Raw genomic sequence first — 25274 nt, 5'->3', positions numbered from 1 at the left:
CCTAATCTCATGACTAATTGGGTCTATTCAGATCTTTGTAGATCTGAAACATTCTGAACATTATTTAGTATTTTCATCGAAAAAACCTTCTATTTTCCTTATTATTATTCAACTTCAGTGGCTTCTTAGAACTAAGCTTCGTCCTAAGTTCTATTCAAACGATTTTTCTTAATTTTCAAGTGTTAAACCTGATTATTCCTTTACTGGTCGGGCCAATTTTCGTGTATATGCTTAAACCCTAGGTACTTCTGTTTATGGCACTGATTTCTTCAATTTTTCTTCTGTTATGTGTTTATTTCTATGAATTGATTATTCTGGCTGATTTTATTAGGGATTCGAATCATATTTTCCCGTTCTAATCGGTACTTCTTTGTGATTTGCCTGTTTGCCTTATTTGTGACTTTAATTAGTACCATTTTCCTAACTATTATTCTGATTCAGAAGTTTTATATGGTATGATTGATTCTCTTACCTTATTTGAGCCCTAATTTGTACCGTTGATTGGCTCTCCCTATTCTAAAGGGTCTTTCCCAGATTTTCTGTATGATTTGATTGGTTAAATCCCCAATTGACTAGTTGATTTATTCGATTACCCTTGTTTTATGAACTGACATATCCTTACCTTATTTTCTCTACTCTCTAAGTGCTATATATACTCTCATTCTGATTCTTCTAGACACGAACAACAGTTCATAAGCACACCCACACACAAATTCTGCTCTCATCTCTCTGCTACTTGTGTTCATATGTTTGTCTAGTCGGTTGAAAGCCAGGACTAGAATGTTGAATCCTGCTACTTTACTTTCTGCTTCTGCTTCTCTAACTGGTATGCTCCCACTTTACTATCATGCAAACCTCTATATGAATTTAATTTGTGTACTTCCTATCCCCAGCATATCTCTTTTATGTTGCTAAACCAGTAGAATCTTCTAGATCATTCTGTCTATCTTTAACTGAACCTATGTGTTTCATGCTTCTTGTTAGTCAACATATGTATTGCCATTCAATTATGTTGCATTCTTCCTGCTATTCGACTTAACCTGTATGATTCCTTATAATTAGCATGCCCTTTTTTCTGTCTTGATCGAACCTATATGTCTACTGCCATCACATGTTTGCTTCTATGTTGACTCCAACAACCTGCCTGCCTCTGTTTTGTTGAATCTATGTGTGTCCTGCTCTCAATCTGTTTGTTCCTGCTTTAGTTAGACTTCTGTGTATCCATATGAACTAGACTCATGCTTATTTCTTATGACCAATATGACTCCCCAACCCCTGCTCCCCTCTCTGTGTGGTTATTTGTTCTCAACATGCTATATGCCACCTAGTGTTAACTAATGAATTAGGCTAAGCCTGGGCAGTGGGAATCTTTGCTTTGAAACTTTGTGACTATGTTTTTCTGCTTGTTGTTTGATTGCCGAAACCTTTGCTTTAGAGTGCTGCAATGACTCTGTTTACTTCTAAACTATTTTCTTGAAACTACTTCAATTTTCAAACTCTACTCCTATTCTTAGAACACCTAGGGTCTTGCCCCTCTAGTGTAAGCATTGCTTAGGAGTCCTTGAGGCTCCTCTGAACTTTGACACACTGGAGTTGGCTTTCCAAGCTTGCTCGAAAAGGGTTACTTTGAAGGTTTTCCTAGTGTGAGCATTGCTCGGGGTACCTGAGGCCCTTGGGAACTTTGACACACAAGGATCCTGTTGGGTGAACTATGAGATTATGGCGTTTGTGGATTGGTTGAAGGCCTGGTCTGCCAGGTGTATCTTTTGGGCCTATATTCAGGCTCCCTATAGTTGTAGTAATTCCACTTCTGTAATTCATTATTAAAGTTGGTTTGTAATAATAATTTCTTGTAAACAGATATTGAGGAAATTAGTAAAAGGGAGGGACTTTTATATATCTTTTGTGGGAATCGGGTAGAAAACATGTTCATAGGACCGTTATGATTGCCTATATGCATTAGAAATCATGCTCATAGGACTGTTATGATTATTTGTATGAGTTAGAAGCCATGCCTACCGGATTGTTATGTGCATTAGAAAATATGTTTATAGGATCACTACACTATTTGTTCTAAACTTCCATTCTGCATTCTCGTACTTGCATTAAAAAATCTGGTTCCTAGGTCATTTATCAATTATGTCTTGATAATCACGTTCAACAACTGCTCTATGTGCATTGGAGACCATGTTACTACGATTTTTACTGCATTCGCTTAAAACCATGCCTATAGTTTGAACGCATAAAAAATTAGTTGCCACCTAGCCTATAAGGAATACGCATACAAACAATACTTAGACATCATACTCTTAGAGACGAAAGTGTGAAACCAATTCTGTAGTACCTGTGATCATTCTTCAGCGCCTAGACAAGCATATAGGTTCAAATAGACAAAATATGTCTGTCAATTACTGATTCAGAATTATGGTCTTTCATTAATGTCTAGATGACATGTTGCTGCTAATCCACGCTTAGGCAAGCCTATAGGTAATCAAGGTTTAATAAACTGTGAAACTGCTTTGCTTCTCGTGACTGCCCAGATTTAACAGCATCTAAAATTCAGTAGGCAAACTGAATAGGCCTTCAACACTTTTGCCTTTAACTCAACATTGCATATTCTCTGCTTGTCACCTAGATATCCTATTCTAGGACTTTTTCAAATATCTGAAATCTGTTGTTTGAGACGTGCACTTACTTGCTCTATCTATGGAGGCAAAATGTGAGCCTTTTAATTGTTCTATCTTTGGTCCAGTCTTATATGTTTTGTATGTTGCCTAGAGTTTCTCTTTTTAATTACTGTAGGAAAGTCTTGATCCACCTTAACTAGAAGTCCCAATTACCTCCGGACTACATAAGTAAAGGGACGGGTAGTGCACGCATAGGATACATCTTAAGGTTGCTAGAACGCTTTAGGCTATGACCAAGGGGAGGGTAATTGGGTAGTAGAGGATATGATGACTTGTGCGTTAATGCCACGTGTAACCCCTCTATTTGAGGAAGGCTTACCGGGTATTGTATAAATGTGATCCTATAGGCCAACAAACCAAGGACTTCCCTCACCTTATTTATATATGTGTGCTTAGACTGCTTATCTGTTAAACCTCCTTTATTTACATATGTGTGCTTAAACTGCCTATCTGTTAAACTTCCTTTTGCAAATGTGTGCTTAGACTGCCTATTTGTTAAATAACCAATTCACATAATTGAGTTCGGCCGGGACCCACCGTTGTGGACCGCGAGGGGTGCCTAACACCTTCCACTCAAGGTTATTTCGAGCCCTTACCCTAATCTTTGGTAATGCAAACTAGTTATATGAGTTAATTGCTCTAGGTGCCCTAATACACCTTCATCCGTTTCTATGAATATAAGCGTGAAGCATATCGTAATGCCAGCAGCCTGATAAGTAATGTCTGCCCAAAAACAAGGTACAGATTACCGGATTTGCTTTTCATGAGAAAGGACGAGAGAACAAGAGTCTAAAAGCCTGATGATCGGGCTTTTGGGTACACCGGAATTGAGATGGCTAAAAATTAGAAAAGCTTAAATTCTAGCATAGTCCAAGCTGAGAATTGAAAAACGCCAACGTTCAAAAGTTCAAAAAAGGAGCAAATGACCCCACTCTGCTTCACTTTACTCCAAAACTCCACTAACAGCTGCTAATGCTAGTGCTACTATTAACATCAACAACAAATAATGTAGCTTTACCATGTTCACATTATTGATTATTTCCAGAATCCCAAGTATATTAAAATCATCCACCTCCATTTCAGCAATTTGAGCAAATACTCGTTCAATTCTCACTCTCTCAGATATGCTAGTGCTACTATTCCTAGTAGCATTCACACTCTGTTCCACGATGTCGTTCGCCCATTCCCACTATAACTGGTCTCCATCTTCCACCACCACAGAGTGGCGACCAGCACGGGCCACCTACTACGCCGCCGCGGACCCACGTGACGTTGTGGGCGGCGCGTGCGGGTACGGGGATTTGGAGAGAAACGGCTATGGTAAATCCACAGCTGGTCTTAGCACTGTGCTGTTTGACAGGGGTCAGATCTGCGGTGCGTGCTTTCAAGTCAGGTGTGTGGAGGACCTGCGGTGGTGCATTCCCGGTACATCAATTATTGTGACGGCGACGAATTTTTGTGCTCCCAATTATGGGTTTGAACCAGATGGCGGGGGCCATTGTAACCCTCCTAATGCACATTTTGTGTTGCCCATTGAAGCCTTTGAGAAAATTGCTATTTGGAAAGCTTCCAATATGCCCATTCAATATCGCAGGTACGTGCTGCTAGAGTAATTTTCGCTCTCCCTTTTTTTTTTATTTTTTTTATTTTATAGTTCGAGCAAGTTTGCATGCAACCCTGGACTAATTTGCCAGTGACTAAGGTTATGGAATAAGAAGATTGTCAAGTTTAGAGTGTTAATTATTTCCCTTCAAAAAAGTCCACGGGATCATAGGAAGGTTGCAAAGTATAAGTGTGTTACTGATAATTTGAGAGGGGTGTTTTTATACCTTTTCCCCAAGATCTACGGTAAAACTTCGCAAACATTGATTACAATCAACGCAGAGATAAATTACTGCGCCGAAACCAAATATTAGACATTCTACACAATCCAAAGCATGTCTAGAATGTACAAGTAGCATGAAATATTTCTGCAGTTTTATGTATTTGTGGCCAAAGCTGTACTGCATTTCAATATAGAGGTATGATCCTATTTGCTGAAGGATATGCATTATATGTCTCTGTGAGTTAGTTTGAATATCCATTTATATTTATAATACCACTGCCTGTAGAAAAATCTATCAGTAAAATCTTCCTAGTTCCTTGTAAGAAAGAACTTAAAGTTCAGAAGCAGTGACGGGTCATACCGGTAGTATTAGCACGCATTCTCGCATTCTGTTTGTAGTAGGTTTTTATGACTAATCGTTGTTTTCTTTAATTGTTGGTCATCTTACGATCTTGTTGTTTTTATTCTGCTTTTATATGGCTTTTTGGTGCTGTCTCTTCTTGTCTATATTTTCATTAATGTGGTGCTTATGATTTCTTGAGCCGAGGGTCTATTGGAAACAACCTCTCTATCCTCACAAGGTAGGGTAAGGCGTGCGTACACATTACCCTCCCCAGACACCACGGTATGGGATAATGTTGGGTATGTTGTTGTTGCAGTGACGGGCATTAGAAAAAAGTACAGCAGCATAGGTTTTGACCAGCATAGAAAAGCAACATTTTAGCTTCTTGCTATTGTCTTACCTTAGCAGTTGTCGTGTGAGCAAATTATACAAAGATCAAATATTCATGCATGGTCATGACTTCAAGGGCTGGATTTGAGCGACTGTACTCTTGGAGAGATTGGGGAAGGTTTGGATGAAATTTGTAGTCAAATAATTGCCAGGGAACAGAAGCAATTTGAGAATCCGTTGCGAATGATTTTTATGGTATGTCAGGATAATCCAACGGACCCTTTAAGAGGTAGAAGACAAATTAGATATCGGAAAAGTGGAATGTTGGGTGGGAATTGCTAAGAGTAAACTGTTTATAGATTACTTGCATATCATAATTAGCTAGTACTACGTTGACAAGGATAGTTAACTAGTTGAATCAGCCGTTTCCTTTCTACAAGAAACAGCTTTATTGCGCTGTTGTATCTGTGTGTTTTGGAGGAAAGCTTGAGGGTATCAATCAGCAGATTACTCTATGATGTCTAGTGACTTGCCCATAATACGAACACTTCCTTCAGCACCATTATAAATGGACTTACTTTTGTAAAGTGTAGCTTCTAAAGTCAGAGTACATATGGTCATGGATTGTGATAACGCAGATTTGGAGAAATCTATATTACATGTATGCACATACAGGAATCCGATATGAGTCCAAATTTAGAAGTCAGATTCTTCATCACCTAAATCTTTGGATTTGGGAATATGGATAAGAGTACGGGTATGAATGAGATACAACTAATAAATATATGCTACACATTCACACGTCTCACACTCTCTCACACACACACAAAAAATTAAATTAAGAAGTCATTGAATCGGAACAGAAAGTTAGTAACTTGATCTATGTAACTTAACTCCGCTTTCTCTTGTAGAGATGTGCTAACTGCTTTTTAAAACCCCAAAAGTTGAAACAGAAATACCAGCCAACTTATCCTTCTCCGCGATAGTTGTAGTCAATGCATCCGTGTTAATTGGCCTAATCTGGTGCGTTTCCCACACGCACCCCCAAGTCATGTAGGGTTTGCTTGGTTTCATCGGGTATTATGAAGAACTTCCATAAGTTCTGGAGCATTCTCGTGTTAAAAGAGTAATATCACATTGAAATGTCAATTTGATTCCGCCCCTAATGAGGTGGAAATTTGTAACCTCTCAGGATATCTGGAAAGCTTTCAAGCTGTATGATCTTTCTTTTGACATTTTGGCTCTAAAATTACATAAAAGGTCTTCAGGAATGTTTGATCGGGAACGCTAACTTGATATGTTTAGGTTCACAAGTGACTAAGTATTAACATTATATAGAATTTCAGCACTGCATATGCCATCTGCATTATATGTTTGTGGTAAGAATTTTATGATGAGAATTCCTGCATTTGCATTCTTTAGCAACTAACATTATCTAGTAGATTTCTACAACCTTATAGCCTAAAAAGGAAAAGAAAAAAGGGAAACCCCCATGCATAAGAGGACTCGTTCATGTTAAAAAGTATTACTGTGGTAAAACTCATCTAATCATCAATATAAGTTGGTATACATTTCAAGCTCCAAAAGTAGAACAATAAATAACAAAATATTTAAAAAACTGGATTTTGGGGTTCCCCACCTGTTGAGAGGCCCTGGTTTCTATCTCTCCATATAGTCCACATTAGCGCATTTAAATGGACTGCAAATAGCTGCAAATGCCCTATCCTCAACAACTCTTACCTCTATCTTCCAGCTCCACACCAGGTCATTTGTAGTCTTAGCATTACGCAGCTCATAAAAAAATTGAGCAGCATAGAGAGCAGCTATGTCGCTATCTCACAGTGCACCAGCCGACAATCGACCTGCTAACCTGCCTTTTCACATATAAGGTACCAGCTGATGTGAATCTTCTTTTTTGTTCAAGTTGTCTGCTGCTAAATAAAATACCAGCGCCCACAGATAATCAACCTGTTCACCTGCCACTTTGCATATAAAGTACCAAGTGGTAAGAATCTTCCTTCTCTCCACGTAATATTTGGTGTTCATCCACTTCTAGTCTCGTGACAATTCTTCCTTAGATTTAGATCCCAACAAGACGCCATATATGTGCCAGTTTTTTTTTGTATATTTTCCTTATTTCTGGGAAGTGCAATTTTGTGGTAATACTTTAGTTCTTTCTGTTTTGAACGGTCAGTTTATGGATATATGACGGTTTTCTTCATAATTTCCAACAGAATAAAGTGCAGAAAGGAAGGAGGAGTTCGGTTCACTCTCGATGGTGCTGGAATATTCTTGTCAGTTCTAATCAGTAATGTTGCAGGTGCTGGTGATATAGTGGCAGCAAAAATTAAGGGTTCCAGAACAGGATGGCTTTCTATGGGTAGGAATTGGGGCCAAAACTGGCACATCAATGCTGATCTGAAGAATCAGCCACTTTCTTTTGAGATTACTAGTAGTGATGGAGTTACATTGACATCTTACAATGTTGCTCCCAAGAACTGGAATTTTGGTCAGACCTTTCAAGGCAAGCAGTTTGAAACATAACAGTCTACTAGAATTATATCTGTTGCTGAGCTTAGGATTGGTTGAAATTGGGTGGCAATGTTAAGGCACTTTTGTGCTTGTTCATGTTGGGCAAGCGACTGCCATATTTATATTAAGAGTGCAAAGCTGTGCATGGCGGATGTGGTGTAATAGATATGGGTTCATCCGAACCCAATAGCTTTAGCTCTGACCTTGTACATGCGTTAAAAGATTCACTATATTAGTACATATTATAGATTTCGAATGCAGTAACTCAAATGGACTATTGTAAAGTTCGAACTCGTGCCCATAAAGTTCAAATCCTAGATTTGCCTCTCAAGTTATGTGATTACTGTTGTATGTTATTGATAGAGTATGATATCTATCCTCATAAACTCAGATTCATACACATGCAATTGAAGAATTAACAAATTGGACAATATCATAGAGAGAGAAAGTAGAAAGAAGGAGGAAAAGAACTAATCTATGTATTAACTATCTTTTGGAAGATACAATGTTAACTAATATAACCACTTCACAGTGGTTAGTGGAGAAGGTCTGTGAAATGATAAAATTATCCCTCTCTTAATACACTAAACTACCCCTCACTCAATACTCCCTCTCAAGCTGGTGGGTGAAAGACATCAAACACGCCAAGCTTGGATAAGAGAAGTTGATGTTGAGCAGTAGGTAAGCCTTTGGTCAGTAGGTGGGCAAGCTGTTGAGCAGAAGAAATATGGTGAGGAAGAATTAGCCCAGACTTGATTTTTTCACGCAAAAAATGACAATCAACTTCAATGTGCTTAGTGCATTCGTGGAAAATGGGATTGCTAGCAATTTAGATAGCTGCCTTGTTATCGCAAAACAAGGACACGGGTTGGGATATAGTGAGTCCCAACTCCTGCAATAGACCAACAACCCAAGTGACTTCAGCTACTGCTGCTGCCATGCTCTTATATTCAGCTTTTGCAGAGCTCATGCTTACAGTATACTGCTTCTTAGACTTCCAAGAAATGAGTGCCTCACCTAACTTGAAAACATATCCAGTGATTGACCTCCTTGTGTTAGGGCAGGAAGTCTAATTTGAGTCACAATAGGCAGTCAAATTAGTAATAGGACCAGTAAGTAATAACACACCCAAGCCTGGACAACTTTTGAGATATTTAACCACTCTAAAGGCTGCCTCCAAGTGTGATTGTTTAGGTTGCTGCATGAACTGGCTTAAGCTCTGAACTGCAAAGCTAATATCTAGTCTAGTGATGGTAAGGTAAAGGAGCTTTCTAATTAACTGCTGATATGTTGTGGCATCTTCAAGCTCTATCATAATCAACATTGGTCAACTTTTGATTAAGTTCCAAAGGTGTCTTAGCAGGTGTCGCGCCCTATTTTTCCTTCACGGAGTCCGGATTTTGACATTCATGGGGGAACAACTCATTTCCTTTTGGGTATTGGGTATTTGAAGAGTCGCCACCTAACGGATTATGGTGCGTTAGGGCACCTAGAGCGATTAACTCATGCAACTAGTTTACATTACCAGAAATTAGGGTAAGGGCTCGAAATAACCTCGAGGGGAAGGTGTTAGGCACCCCTCGCGGTCCACAACGATAGGTCCCGACCGAACTTAAACTATGTGAATTAGTCATAAGTAAACAGTTTCAACACATATTTGCAAATAAAGGTAGTTTTCACATTCCAAATACATATATGATCAAGGAAATTCAGATAATGAAAGTAAGAGAGGTTTGGACAACTTACACATGTATATGTCAAGAAACACATATAGGAATTGGGAAAGGGAAGTTCTAAGTTGATTAGCCTACAGGATCAATCTGTGCAATGCCCGGTAATCCTCCTCAACTAGAGGGGCTACCCGTGACATTAGCACGCAGGTCATCATATCCTTTTACTACCCATTACCCTCCCCTTAGTGGTTACATAAGCGAGTTTAATTAACGACCTCTAAGCGTGCTGCTACCCGTCCCGTCCTTGTGGTCCTGGAGGAGTTTAGGACTTCTAAATCTGGACAGTTCTAGACAGCCTAAGGTGTTTAAAAGGGAAAATCTAGGCGACAAGCAAAGAACATATAGGACAATTAAATAGGGAAAAAGAAGTTAAGGCTCATGTTTATCTCCACATGTACATAAGCAAATAAGCAGCACGTCTCGAACAACTGATTTTGAATAAGTTCAGAAAGCCTAGGAACATGATATCTAGATGAACATCACAAAACAGGACATGCATCGTTTGTTTTAAGGGAAGTGGCAAAATCCTAACCAGTTTGCCTACTGGTTTTATAGCCTGTTAAGCCTGAATAATTTCACACATAAACAGAACTGGTTTCCAATTATTTAACGTCCTAAGGCTTGCCTAAGTGTGTATATGCAGTCACGATTCTGGGAAACAGTTTGAAATTTTTATCCTATACGCATGCTTTCTAGTGACATTTAATAAGACACTATATGAAGTTCCAGTTTTAGTACTTAATGCATATGGTAATTACCCTATGGACATGAGTTCTATCTCTAACGAGTGAAACTACTATTAGTTCTTATTAGACACGCATACTGACTGAGAAAGTGTGACAACCAATTAAACTTACATGCATGATTTCTAAAGAGACAGATTTGAATATATGTCGTAATGAAAGTTGAACCTTAGTTATTTTATTCCCTATAGGCATGGCGTCTAATCATATAAAGCAAAGTAAGCAGAACTTATTTCAACCAAAGCAAACCCTATAGGCAGGTTATCTAACAAAGCACATTTGAGCCAAAGTAAACCCTATAGGCATGTTATCTAGCACGCGATAGTGATTAGAGTAAACATCTAGGTAAGTTTTCAAACATGCAATAGCAGAGTGCTTTTGAATGAAGTAAAGCCATAGGCAGGTTATCTAACATACAATAGTGTAAAGTAAACACATATAGGCATGTTATCTACCCATTTCATGCAAAATATAAAAAAGTAAGCCCATTTCCCCATTTATTATTACCCCAATTGTTATTACAAATAATTATTACAGCCCATAATCGAATGAATGAATTACAGAGTATATAGACTATAGGAAGCCTGCAGAAGGACCAAATACACCTGGATAGGATGGGCCTTCAATGTAGTCTCAAATGCTCAAAAGTTCCCTGGCCAACAAGTGTCTAGGTGTGTCAGAGTTCCCTAAGGACCTCAAGGATCCCGGGCAGTGCTCACACCAAGACCTTTCTTAAGTAAAGACTGATTATGTGCAGTATGGAAGAGCCAGCCCTGATATGCTAGAGTTCGGAGAGATCTCAAGGATCCCTAGGCAGTACACATACCAAAGGGGAAGAGCTAAATAACCTAAGAGTAAGTGAGAGTGCTTGAAAAGACTTAGTGAAAACAATGTGGAGACAACTTCTTAGGAGTAAAAGATTTTCTGGAATAGATCAGTTTTAAGAAGATGCTAGGGATGGAACCAGTTTTTTAGAGAAACACATTTTGAAAATAGTTCAGAGGAGAGCAGATTCAGTAGACAGTCAATAGATCACAGAAGATTCAATTCCCAAACACTTTAGCAAGCATGATTGCACACAGGGGTGAAAAGGGATTGGGAACACATGGAGATCTTATTAAGGGTGCATGAATGGGGTGCAGGGAGAGAAATAGGCAGTAATATACATAGAACACTTATAGCCTTAACAAATTAACCAGGATAGCAGGCACTAAACATGGAGCAAAGGCGTAGAGGATAGAATCAGGCACACAAGTAGGATTAACCATAGGCTTAAGTAACCAACATGATCACACAGTTAAGCATAAGTTAAACAGGATGATTAAGCATCAAATAAACATGTGAAGTGTAAACATATTAGTTGCACATAGAGCAGAGCAGAACTTTAGGCATGCTTGAACAGAGAAGTGAATAAGAGAATAGGTCAAATCCATAACCAACGAACTAATACAGGGATGAAACACATAGAGTTTGGGTGTCAAATGTAACTAGAGACATACCAGTTGAGGGAAAAGAGTACAGAATATAGAGCAAGTAGCCTCACTATCTAGCCTTAGCTAGACCCACAATAGCACAAGTAACACAAGTAGCAAAGAAAGAGAATAGTTTGAGTGTGTGTGTATATTGTGAACTGATGTCTGTCGAGAACCAGAACAATGAGGATTTTATAGTATGCAATAGAGTAGGACACATAAGGTAATGAGCCAATCATATGCACATAAGGTATGGAAATCAATTAACAATTAGTCATGACTTAATTAAGGGGCCAGAATCACATAAATGGTACTTAATTTAAGGAAGTCTCACACGGAATCCCTTAGTAAATCAGAGCAAGGTTAATAAGGTAAGAAATAATCACATAATCGATCAAGTGAAGTCAGTCATGAAAAAATTAGCCACAAAATCAGACTAGTATTACTTAATTTAAGGAAAATTGTATATGGAATCAATCAGTAATTAAGGTCTAGGTTAAATAAGGCAAGAACTAACTCCGAGATCAATTAGAAGTTGGTTCTGAAAAATCAAAGCATAAAATCAGGCTAGAAACATCAATTTATAGTTATGCATAAGGTAAGAAGGTAAAATCTAATAAGGAAACACCGGTATTAAGGAAAGCCCAATTTCAAGCTCTAATTTAGGTAAATAAAATTAATTAACAATTAGTCGACAAAGTTTAAGGCAAACGGGCAGAAGTGGCAAAATAATTGATTAAATGATCAGAACTATAAGAGATTAGGCAGAAACACAGAAGCATATAGCAAACAAGAATAAATAAGGAAACCCGAATAGGTACTCGGAGACGAAAACATTTAAAAGTTAAGTATTTGTAGAAAAACCCGTTGAAATCAAGACCCTATTCTTAAGGTAAACCAAAATTAGTTAGGAATAATAATAAGGAAAGATCATAAGATATTGAGGTGGAAGTACTGAAAAATTAAAGAAGGAATACCAAAATAAACATGAAACCGTTTCAGATCGGAGAAGATCTAAACAGATCCAACCAAAAATTAGCCAGATTCATAAAATAAACAGAAGTTGAACCAAATCTGGTTTAAACAGGAGATTTGAAACCCTAAAATACGAAGGTATTCGTACTCACAATTATTGGAATGAATATAGACGGAAATAGTCAAGCCATGAAAGATCTTGAACCAGATCTGTCTCGATCTTGACTAGATTCGCTTTGCCATGTTTAGAAGCAACTAAATAGGGTCGTAGACGAGTAACCAGCGGTGAAGAGAGACCGATAATGCAAGGGAACCCATAGCTGATTCCATTTTAGGTCGAAATCGGAGGAGATAATAGGTGATGGCGCTAGGGTTAGAGAGGGGTAAGAGATGAGAGCATATGAGGGCGGCGGGTCTGGAAGAAAACGGGTAGGGTTGGGGTTTTGTTATATTAAAAGGCGGTGGTTGATTTAGGGCCGTTGATCTTCTGAGATCAACGGCTAGGATTAAATGCTAGGTGGGGCAGGTATTCGGGTCTGGGTGTGGGTTGGACGGGTATGGGTAATTGGACTAGGCTAGGTTTAAAATTGGGTATTTTCTAGGGCTAGATTTTAAATACTCAATTAATTTAGTAAAATAATTTTATAAATGATAAAAATGTGATTTGTGCATGAAAATGCTTTAGAATACTTACTTAATATTATAAAAATATGAAAAGTTATTTTCTGTATGGATAATATAATTTTGCATATATATAGGCTATTGTTGCAAAAATATGCAATTTCTAGCCTAAAAATACAAATGTGATTGTAAAAAATGCAACTAAAATATTTAAGCATTATATGGGTATAGAATGATGAATTTAGATAATCAAATCTTCATAAAAATAAATATGAGGAATAGTTATTGAATATTTGTATAAATAAAAATACAGAAATAAATTATTTTAAGCTCTTTAAAATTATAGAAAAAATTATAAAAATATTTGTGCATGTTTGTAAATTTGTATGCAATATTTGAAAGTATGTAGGTATATTTAAATATATATGAAGAAAAAATTGGGTATCAACAGCAGGTTTAAATCCACTCAAGCCAACTTGAGAAATAAGCTCCAAAGCATACTTTCTTTGGTTAAGTAATGTTCCCTTTTTGGATCTCAGCACTTCAATACCAAGAAAGTATCTCAACTCCCCAAGGTCCTTTACCTAAAATCTATTGTGTAGGGTCATTTTTGCATCTTCTATCAGTGTTTGATGACTACTAGTAATTAGCAAATCATCCACATAGATGATAATGACTACTAGACAATCTCCTTATTTTTTGGTAAATAAAGAATGATCAAATGCACTTTGATTATATCCACTCTCTATCAAAGCTTTAGTAAGCTTAATATTCCATTTTCTAGAGGCTTGTTTGAGTCCATATAAAGATTTCAGAAGTCTACTTACTTTGGTCTCCCCCTGTTTGGTAAACCCTTGGGGTAAACTCATGTAGATTTCTTCATATAAATCTCCTTGTAGAAAGGCAGTATTAACATCCATTTGGTATAAAGCCAACCTTTGGAAGTGGCTATACTGATAACAAGTCTCACTATAACCATTTTGGCAACAGGTAAAAAAGTATCATGATAATCAAGTCCTTCTTTTTGATTGTATCCTTTTGCAACCAAACGAGCCTTGAATCTTTCTACCTCTCTATTTCCTTTATACTTGACTTTGTACACCCATTTAGATCTAATGGCTTGCTTCCTATAGGTAAATCAACCAGTTCCCAAGTCTTATTATCTTCAAGTGCTTCTATCTCCTGATGCATGGCTTCAACCCACCTGTCATCCTGAACTGCCTCCTTAAAGGAGTTAGGTTCAATGCAAGTTGAAAAAGCCTTCAAATAAGACTGGTATCTTGTTGTTAGATTCCCATAGTATAGCCCTTTGGACAATGGATAAAGGCACTGGGTGGCAGTATTCTTTGTTGTCACATAATCCTTCAGCCAAATGGGAGGTTTGGATATTCTTCCTCTTTTTCTAACATCATGAGCTATTTCATAAATTGACGGTTATTGAGTGGAAGTTTCTGATTGTGGTGGAATTGATGTGTCATTTAAACTGTCTTATGAAGTGTCTGCAACTGGTGTCAATGTTTCTCTTGAGATTGCATCAGGTGATATAGCAATATGATTCTCATGAGCTTTTGGAAAAATTTCAGCATGTGTCACTTGCTCCTGAGCATCATCATCATCATCAAGTTGACTTGCTGATTCAACATGTGTCACTTGCTCCTGGGCATCATCATCACCAAGTTGACTTGCTGATTCCTGTTCAATACTAGGCTGAGCTAATTGCACTACCAGCTTTGACTGTTTGAGAAGTAAATCACCAGAATCCAGTTCAGCATTCTTGAATGGAAACACATCTTCCCTAAAGCTAACATCCCTGCTGACCAAAAAGACCTTTCTTTCTAGATCATAAAGCTTGTAGCCCTTTTGAGTTGTTCAGTATCCCACCAATACACTTCTATTTGCTCTTGGACTAAATTTATCTCCTTTTGGGAGGTTGCTAGCATAACAGAGACAACCAAATACCTTAAGGTGATTTATGCCAGGTGGCTTATTGTATAAAAGCTCATGAGGTGACTTTCCTTTTAAAACAGAAGTAGGCCATTTGTTAAGCATATACACAGGAATCTTTACACACTTCCCCCAAAACATGTTAGGAATTGAACTTTGGAACTTCAGAGCTTTAGCTACTTTCAGAATGTGTCTATGATTCCTCTCTACTACCCCATTCTATTGAGGTGTGTAGGGACAACTACTCTGGTGAACAATTTCTAATGAAGAAAATAGTTCATTGCATTTAGAATTGAAGAATTCAGTGCCATTGTCAGATCTCAATGTTTTGACAGCCACACCAAATTGATTTTTGACCATTGAAAAGAAGCTCTTCAATACAATTATTACTTCACACTTTCATTGCAACAAACATATCCAAATGAATCTAGTATAATCATCTACCACTGTAACAAAGTAGTGTTTCCTGTCATATGTAGGTATTCTATGAGGTCCCCACACATCTACATGAATAAGCTGGAAAATACTAACAGCATTATTACTACTAGATGGAAATTTTAGCCTGCTGTGCTTAGGCAAGGGGCATATATCACAATTATGCTGCACTCTATTATCCACTGAGTTTCTCAATTGTAGGATATGCTGCATTGCCTTTATTGAAGGATGTCCTAGTCTCATGTGCCATGAGGCTGAGTTATTTGTACTATTGCTGACCATTGCTGCTGTAGGTATTGATCTCCTCTGCAAAAGGTACAGTCCACATGATTCCTTACCAATCCCCATCAAACCCTGCAGCACACAGAAGTCAAGGAAGAACATTGCAATACAACTCAGTTCCTTGATCAGTTTTGAAACAGACAATAAGTTGAACTTAAAGTCAGGAACATGTAAAACATCCTTCAAAACTTCATTGTCCAATATAGAGACACTTTCTGTATGGGATACTTTTCACTTATTTCCTGTTGGTACTTGCACTCCACTATTATTGTATGAACTACAATCCTTAATATCATGCATGATCTCCTTATGAAAGGTAATATGATGTGAAGCACCTGAGTCTAATATCCATTCACAATCAAAGGCATTTGATAACAATGCATTTATACCTGCCATAAGCGAGTGACAGTCACATGTGTCTTGTTTGTTCAGAAGGTTTAGTAGCTGCTTGTATTGATCCTCCGTGAAGAAGCTCCCCTGTGTGTGCTGAGTGTTTGATGTATTCCCTGTCTCAACAGCAACAACATTATCATAAGGTTTGACTCCTTGTACTGTGCTTTCTTCTTACTCTTGAAATCTGGAGGATACCCTATGATCTTATAATAGTTCTCCTTCAAGTGACCTTTGTAGCCGCAAAATTCACAAATCAACCCTGGTTTCTTTGCTTTAAATCCTTGATTGAATGTCTAATTTTTTTTCCAGCTAGCATGGTCAAAACCTCACTATTAGATTCCCATGTTCCGAGGGTTCTTTGGCTCTCTTCTTGTATAACCAAGCATATGCCTGATTGATTGTCAACACAGGTGTTTTGAGTAACACCTGGCTCCTCACATGGATATAGCTTTCATTTAGGCCAACTAAAAACTGTAAAAGTCTCAGATTTTTGAACTGTTCAATGAAAGGCCTTGTTTCCTCACAATCACACCCAGGTCCTGCCACAAACAAGTCCATTTCATCCCAAAGATCCTTCATTTTGGAGTAGTAAACAGTGACTGAATGTGTGCCTTGAGTCAATGATCCTATCATCTTCCACGGCCGATAAGTTTGAGTTAAATTTGATTTGTCAAATCGTTCCTTAAACTCGCTTCAAACCTTTGACGCATTTGATGCATGAATGATGCTAGGTTCCAATTCCACTGCCACTATTTTTCCTATCCACAACAGCACCACTGCATTGCATCTTTCCCATTTAGTTGCTAATTCATCTTTGAATGAGTCTTTTACACAAGTTCCTTCTATGAACCCTAATTTGTTCTTCACCAACAGTGTTGTTCGCATAGCTCGACTCCACAGATCATAATTTTCTAGACCTGTGAATTTTATGTCAATCAATGCCACACCAGGTGTGTCTGATTCTCTCAAGTACAAAGGATGATTGTGATCCATTCGAGGAATTTCAATTTCTGGTTCTCCTATGGTCGCTCTGCTTCAGCAATGGCTTTCTATTGAAACGCTGAAAATTTTGGTCCTAAATCTCGATCGATCGCTCTGATATCATGATAGAATCTCAGATCTATCCTCATAAACTCAGACTCATACACATGCAATTGAAGAATTAACAAATTGGACAATATCGTAGAGAGAGAATGAGAGAGAAGGAGAAGAAGAACTAATCTCTGTATTAACTATCTTTTGGAAGATACATTGTTAACTAATATAACCACTTCACAGGGGTAGTTTAGTGTATAGTTTATCTGAAATGTCATTAGAGAAGTGGTTATTATCTGAAAATGTCATTAGAGAAGGTAGCTGCCACTCGAAGGAAATAGAACTCTGATTTTGCAAAAACTGGACGAAATCTGAAAGGGTTACACGAAAGCATACTCTTTGTAGTACTACTAAATACAAATATTAGACTTCCCTATTTACCTCGTTTGTTTTAGTTTCAGTGTAAACATTATCTTACTTACCTTCTCAGTAGCTATAGAGAAATTAATAAAAAATAGTCAAATTTATAGTGTAACTACACCAAAATCTTGCATCAGATAAGCAAGTAACTACTCCATATTGAAGTACAGCTAGAAGATCAATCAAATAAGAAGCACGTCTGTATCATTATGCAAAGACAGTAAACTAATAAAACATATATGAACAGACTAAAATCTCGTTGCCAAATGACATAACGAATTTTACTAATTTACTTGGCTTATAATTTAGTACTATTTACTATTTACTGTAGGTAAATGTATATAAAACAGCTGAAGACTGTCATATAGGCAAAAGACAGAATCACAAATTAAATTAATGGGTTCAATCTATACTTTTTAAATTATAAGTTCAAATTTTAAAATTTGTTGATTTTTGTGTTTTTTACACACATAGGTGAAAGCTCCATCGCCTCTACACACAGGCGTTAGATAAAAGTGTTGGGTTAAACTCTATCAAAATTATTGTCGGACTGATTGCAAATACTAGGTAAAAATAGTATGGGCTAGCCAGTTTTCGGACCGGTCACTCAAAATAGCTACTATTTTGCTAAAATGTCTTATGAAATTAAACAGGTACAAACTTAATTTCTTAGAAAATATCTGTTGCATCGGGAAGAAAAAGTGAAAGGAGAAAAGGGAACAACAAAAATCAACTACACTTACGAGGACTGCAACATGTACCACTAGACTATAAAACTTCTTAAGGTCAAATCGTTTTAAAATTTATTGATTTTAACTTTATTTAAAATAGTGTAAAAGTCTATTTTACTATCATGTCATTTAAAAAATAATTATATACTATTATCACTAATAAGTGGAATTAGGAATCCAAAAAGCAAGAAAATAAGTTAGCTTCAATATCATGTTAAGTTGCTTTACTAGTTTAAACTTTTCATTACTATGTCTCTATATGGATATAAGTTAGTAAATCATAATTTATTAGTTATCCTTCCGTAGTAGAAATAGTATCAAGTAGCCGCTTTTTGATATGTTATTTAAATATAATCAATTTTTATAATATATTTTAAAATTTAATCATTGGTAAAAACCTTAAACTGCTTCTTCTATATTCAGATCACGAGTGTAAAATTCAAGAGTAATGGTGTAAAACTTCAAAGTTTTCGATGAAAGTTTTTAAACTTTCAAAGTTCTGGAGTTTTGAATTACTAGAGCTGAGAGCCTAAATTCAATTGAAACTTCTTGAGGTAGCTAAATTTTAAATACTTTGCAAGTTTTGATTATGTTTTAAATAGCGGTCCTAAATTCTACAAAATATGATACATTTTGGGGGTGGTTTTAACTTTTGACCCCATTTGTACCATGAGCAAAATTTTATGGTCAAAAATTAAATATATTGCGCAAACAAGGAGTAATACTTGAAGTTCTGTCCATATAGCAAATGAGAATGAAAATTCAAGATCACATTGAGGGCTATTTGTGTACTTCATCCCCTAAAATTGGCTATTTGTGCACTTTGCCCAAGTTGCCATCTGGTTCAGCCTGCACCTGAATGGGCTCAATTCATTATGTGTGTAACTTCAAGTTTACACACAAAAATATAAAATTAGTGGGATCACACCAATTCCAATTATTAAATTTCAGCTTCACCATGACTTCACGGCATCGGTGATCGATTGCTGCGATTTGAATTAAAAAAAATAAGAAGAAAGCGAAAGTTCTTCGACTCTTACCTTTCTCTTTATAGAGAAGAGAGGCGAGAAGAGAAGATAATAATGGGAAGTAAAGGAGCCGGAGGAAGTGAAGCACAGAAATACGTATGGGAAGGAGCAATTCCACTACAGATTCACCTTCATGAATCCGAAGTCACTACTCTCCCTCCTCCTCCCCCTGCTCTGGTACTCTCCTTTTCCCTTTTTGCCCTATTTTATTACTACACGAAATATTCTTGCTTTGATGAATGTGCCTAGGTTTGGTTTTTAATGAATCAAAATTTTGAATCTGTAATTGGAATTAATAGTTTAAGTTTCTGAATGTGCCTATGCTAAAAAAATTTACTAAAGTTTAAGCTGAATTGACTAGTGAGTGGAGAACCCCTGATGACTCATTGGGAAGGGGAGAGAGTGAGAGTTTGTCTGAATTGACCGCCGAAGATTGGTTTAGAGTAAAAAGTGCGTCCAGCTCAGGCTGGATCACGCGTTACGCTGGGGCAAGTAGAATCACCGCTGAACCATTGGAAGGGGGAAAGAAAGCCTAAAGCTGAATTTACGAAATGATGGTTTGGTGATAACACGCCACCACCTGTGTATCAAGGGTTGAAGACATGAGGGGAATCGCTGTTGATCGGTTGGGAAGAAAAAAGAAAGTTTTAAGCTGAATTCACTAGTGGATTGTGGCACTGCAGAGTAATGTTGAGGGCTGATAATTTTTGTCTATTGTGAAGGGGAGCCTTAGCACAATGGTAAAAGTTGCCGCCATGTGACCTGGAGGTCACGGGTTCAAACTGCGGAAACATGCAAGAGAAATGCAAGGTAAGGCTGCGAACATAAACTCAAGATGGTCCGACCTTTCCCCGGACTCAGCTATAGCGGGAGCTTAGTGCATCGAGCTACCCTTTTTGAGGTTCTGGGATTTGTGGTTTACATTAGTCTTTGGGGTAATTGCAAAACCCAGTTTTTAGGAAGCAAGTGGATTTTCTTTCTTTGTTACTCGTGATGTACATGTGTAATATGGTTATAGGAGAGGCTTTAAGAATGTTAATATGAAAAATATAACCGTTTCGAATGATTGCTTAAAGAGTCAATGTGATTCTGCATTAGAATAGAAATATTTTCTCCTAAAGATCCCAAACAAAAATATAGCTGCTTTTTGAGAATTGAGCACAGCTTGGTTTGGATAGTATTTTCTCTCTTACTTCCAGTTGACCATACTCGTCAAATTTCTTCCTGGTTTAAAGAAGATCAATCATTGCCTATAGAACCGGTGTGTCAGTTGGTTTCAATCTGTTTCTTCATGAGTCGAATCTTATCATCCATGTCAAACCTAATCCTGGACACAGTGACTGTGAAATCAGTGATCCTCTGCAGCTACTTAATTTACTGCTGCCTCGTGGCTATTACAAACACATAAATGAAAGCATATTACCCCAATGCAGAAACTTGAATGTGTGTGTTTGTGTGCATTTATATTTAATCTACACTAGCTAATTTATGTATTTGATGGTGTTTTATATTGCAGATTTTAGCTCCTCGAATAGGTTACCTGCCTCTTTTAGGAACAAAAATAAAACCTTTCTTCAGTAATTCACTTCCTCCTGGTGTAGATACCGTATGGTTTGAGTACAAAGGCTTGCCTCTCAAATGGTACGCAATACCCTCATGCCAATCAGTATATTTTAGCATAATCTTGGTGTAGAACTGCTGTGTTGTTCAAGTATATTCTTGTGCTCGAGACAAATTGTGGTACATAGATGACATTAATGACTTCATTCTCAACGGATGTGGATTTCTTTGTTCTATATTAAACATGTATCTGATGTTTTTCTCGTTCAAGTAGCATATGCTCCAGAAATATACTATAGTCTTTGTTTCAGTTCATCTTGTTCTTGTCTTACAGCTTTCTTGGTTCCATATCTCACCATCCATTATTTTGTTCTTGTCTTTTCTTGGTCCCGTATCATACCATTCAGCTATCTCATTCGTTTTCACAATATGAATCAATCATGTGTCACTTCTCTTTTTTCTGTTGATATCTGTTGATGGTAGCCTTAGGACATTATCTGCATCTCGGATGGTATAGAAGTTGATGATCTTGAATTGACTTATTCATTCTGGAAGGTTTTCTTGAATAAATTTGAAGAATCTAGAGAAGGTGATATCAAGTTGGGGAACAGGTTTACTTGAATAAATTTGAAGAATCTAGAGAGGGTGATATCAAGTTGGGAAACGTTTTTTGTCAGCTTTTCTCGTTTTCCTCATTTAAGTGTATTTATGTGTGTTTGACTGCCCTTAAATTAGTTTTGTATGCGATTAACAATTTGTTCTTATGGATATTTGCATTCTTGATGCAGGTATATACCAACTGGGGTACTCTTTGATCTTCTTTGTGCAGAACCTGAACGTCCTTGGAATCTGACGGTATGTCGATGTATTTTGCTTTAAACTATGAGGAACTATCAGCTGAAAGTAACACCATCTTTGCTGGACTTTCCAGGGGAAGGGTAGTGAAAATTGGTAACTTAACTTGATTTTATAAGATTTAGGCAGTAAATAATAAGTGGAAGAAGAGGGATGCAACCCATGACGTCATCTTTTTCAAAGCCTCATCTTCTCCACTAAATTGAGGAAGAATTAGAGTGATTGGTACCAATATATGAACTCTATTTCAGTGTCTAATGAACTAAATTTGCAAGCTACTACATTTTCTGTTACTTCCTTTTTGACTTTCGAGAAAACGGAGGTTGAAGCTATTTGCTCATCAGTTGAAGAAAGACAAACCCTTTTGTCTCTTACAAAGCTAAGATTGCAATCTGTCACCTTTCTCCTCTCCCATGGTTTTGTGCCAAAAATAATCTAATGTTTAGATAGTTCTAAGCATGGCAAGGATGGGAATATGTATAACTACTGAATAAGAGATTGCTGGGCATGAATATTCTCTCCACCATATTATATTCTCAAAGATTTCAGATCCATTTAGATCAATGGCTCCTTGCATTTTATTGGTAGATCATATAAGCCCAGTAGCTCAATACAATTTGTGCGTATTATGACACTTAGATTGGTTTGAATAATAGGAGGTAAGGAAAGAGTAAGGTAAAAATATAGTTCACTTTAAGTTATAGTAATCTAAATTACTTTATATACCTTTCCCTCCATACCAGTTGACCCTAAGTTTTCCTTATAGTATATTCATTTGATTATTAAGTTGTTTGCTCAATTCATTAATGTGTAGTCTGTGGATTAAGGTTGTGTAGTTGTACAGGTTGCATACACTGGAAAGTGATGTGCAACTGGTCTCAGTTGTCCTTGTCATGCTTGTTGATGCCATGAATCTAAAACATAAAAGTCTAAATCAAATTCAAGATGATAAATTAGGCAATATATTTCTATAGTTTGGTCATGTCCTACGTAAACCTCCAAATTATCTGGTCCATTGGTGTCATATTGGGTGGTTGAAGATGTTAATGGGGCAATATAGATTAAAATCGTGTAGAGATTTGTTTCAAAATCTAAAGTCGCTTGAAATCAATGCGGATTTAGTTAATAATATTCATAATAAAAGCAAAGGATTCATATAGATGATACCAAATAGTGGGAATTAAGACTTAGCTGTTGTTACACATTCATTAGGTCTGATATTTGTCAGGAGTCGTTTAGTCTGGTTGGAAATTTGTGTGTCAATATAGTGAAACGTGAGACCAAGAATTCCTCTAACGTTAGAGAACCCTAATGTGCCTTAATAGACAAATTATTTGATAGTATTGGAGCAAAATGGTCCGGGTTCAACAAAATGAATGTAAGTAGGTCATATAGCCGAGCCAAGTAGTTCGAAATTGAGGTGCAGTTGCTTGCTTGATTGGGTTACTCTTTAGTACTTAATTATTTTTGGAGGCAGTTAATTATTAGATTTATTATACTGTAGCTTATCCTAATATACTAGCATCAATTTAGCTAAGATGATTTTTTGTTACCATTCAAAAAAAAAGGTTCTATTTATCTTGTGGTTTTAGTATATTTTGACCTGTCTAATCCAAAAATTGACATTAAAGTGGAAACCAACACATTCAACATTCTTGAAAGGTAACAACATCAAATTACAATGAATTAGATATGTCAGGAGTCGTTTAGTCTGGTTAGAAATTTGTGTGTCAATATAGTGAAACGTGAGACCAAGAATTCCTCTAACGTTAGAGAACCCTAATGTGCCTTAATAGACAAATTATTTGATAGTATTGGAGCAAAATGGTCCGGGTTCAACAAAATGAATGTAAGTAGGTCATATAGCCGAGCCAAGTAGTTCGAAATTGAGGTGCAGTTGCTTGCTTGATTGAGTTACTCTTTAGTACTTAATTATTTTTGGAGGCAGTTAATTATTAGATTTATTATACTGTAGCTTATCCTAATATACTAGCATCAATTTAGCTAAGATAATTTTTTGTTACCATTCAAAAAAAAAAGGTTCTATTTATCTTGTGGTTTTTAGATTATTTTGACCTGTCTAATCCAAAAATTGACATTAAAGTGGAAACCAACACATTCAACATTCTTGAAAGGTAACAACATCAAATTACAATGAATTAGATATGTGAAAGCAATATCTAGAATATCATTTGAACGATTACTTTAATGAAAGAAATGATATATTATAATTGCTTCTGCGAGTGTATCAAAGCCTAAGGTGGCCAAAATATCATCGGTATTGTTTTGACTTTTGACGATAGAGGTCGAACTACCTTGCTTACTTGGAACTTAAATTTTTATATTGTTTTACCATGCATTGCTTAATAAAACAAGTTACTATATTATCATCAATGCATCTCACTTTAATGGAGACACCTTCATGCACTCTCTCTGCAGGTACATTTTAGAGGATATCCTGGAAATATTTCAACACCTTGTGAAGGCGAAGATAGTGCAAAGTGGAGTTTTATCAATTCACTAAAAGAGGTTAGGTATAGTTTCTTTTGTTTGCTTCTGCACTGTTAACTTCCTTTCTTGTATGTTACAAGTGACAATGTGGCTTGTAAAAGTATGATCCTGCCTCATTCTTTGGTGTCATGCTGGTGCTGCGCCATTTTGGTGTTAGACGTATCTAATTGCTAGTGAGTTTATGAAGTTAGCTTAATTTACATACAGTTGATTGTATATTTTTTATCATGTTTAAGCCTTTAAGGAAGCTAAATTACGTATCAAGTTAACAATAAGTTCATTCCAAATGCATCTTCTGGTTTATAATATGCAAATTCTCTCCCTTCATTAAAAAAAAATCAAATTCTCCATGAACCTAAGTTGCGCGGACTCTTCGATTTTGGTGTCGTCCCCATCCCGATACGAGATGGGGACGGGGACAGGATACGTCCCGGATTCGGTCAACTGACTTTGGACACTTCGACCGGAGTCCATCGACAAATTTGGGAGAAAAATTGAGATTTTGATTTCTCTAAATCAAAAGTAAAACAGATTTAGGAGAATGAAAAAATAATGTCCATCTTGTAGAATGAAAGATTGAATTCTACAATATTCATGTAAGTTTTTCATAGAATATCTCTCAAAATTTACAATATTTTTATAGCTCTATTTTTTATTAGCCGAATCCCCGCACCTGTATCCATATCCGGATCCGCACCCTCGAATCTTAAAATTTAGATTTTGCCGAATCCGATACTCGGATCCTTCCCCGCACCCGAGTCCGAGCAACTTAACCGTGAACAACTGACTATGTTGGTGGTTAGAGATGTGAATCTGAGC

At 36.9% G+C, this 25274-nt stretch overlaps 3 protein-coding genes across 4 annotated transcripts in view; 2 read left to right on the top strand and 1 right to left on the bottom strand.

The window, feature by feature from the left end:
- LOC109212186 (expansin-A13-like) lies at positions 3432-8057 on the top strand. The gene is made up of 2 exons (XM_019375814.1): positions 3432-4281; positions 7420-8057. Exons 1-2 carry the CDS (start codon positions 3812-3814, stop codon positions 7727-7729), a joined length of 780 nt encoding a protein of 259 aa, XP_019231359.1. The 5' UTR covers positions 3432-3811; the 3' UTR covers positions 7730-8057.
- LOC109220765 (uncharacterized mitochondrial protein AtMg00810-like) lies at positions 8547-9032 on the bottom strand. Its single transcript, XM_019385235.1, has 2 exons — positions 8877-9032; positions 8547-8786 (listed from the first exon to the last, which is right to left on the bottom strand). Exons 1-2 carry the CDS (start codon positions 9030-9032, stop codon positions 8547-8549), a joined length of 396 nt encoding a protein of 131 aa, XP_019240780.1.
- Positions 19442-25274, top strand: part of LOC109212178 (autophagy protein 5) — a 10111-nt gene continuing 4278 nt past the window's right edge. The window contains exons 1-4 of one of the 2 annotated variants that reach the window (XM_019375806.1): positions 19442-19706; positions 21046-21170; positions 21878-21944; positions 24384-24473. In XM_019375806.1, the coding sequence (XP_019231351.1) occupies positions 19584-19706; positions 21046-21170; positions 21878-21944; positions 24384-24473 (405 nt within the window). In that variant the 5' untranslated portion in view covers positions 19442-19583. The remainder of the gene's footprint in view (positions 19707-21045; positions 21171-21877; positions 21945-24383; positions 24474-25274) is intronic. The other variant, XM_019375810.1, reaches the window with a different exon arrangement.

The sequence above is a fragment of the Nicotiana attenuata genome, chromosome 2 (assembly GCF_001879085.1).
Source record: "Nicotiana attenuata strain UT chromosome 2, NIATTr2, whole genome shotgun sequence".
Taxonomy (NCBI): domain Eukaryota; kingdom Viridiplantae; phylum Streptophyta; class Magnoliopsida; order Solanales; family Solanaceae; genus Nicotiana; species Nicotiana attenuata.
The sequence above is the reverse complement of the archived record's forward strand: the minus strand, read 5'-3'. Positions and strand labels throughout refer to the sequence as shown.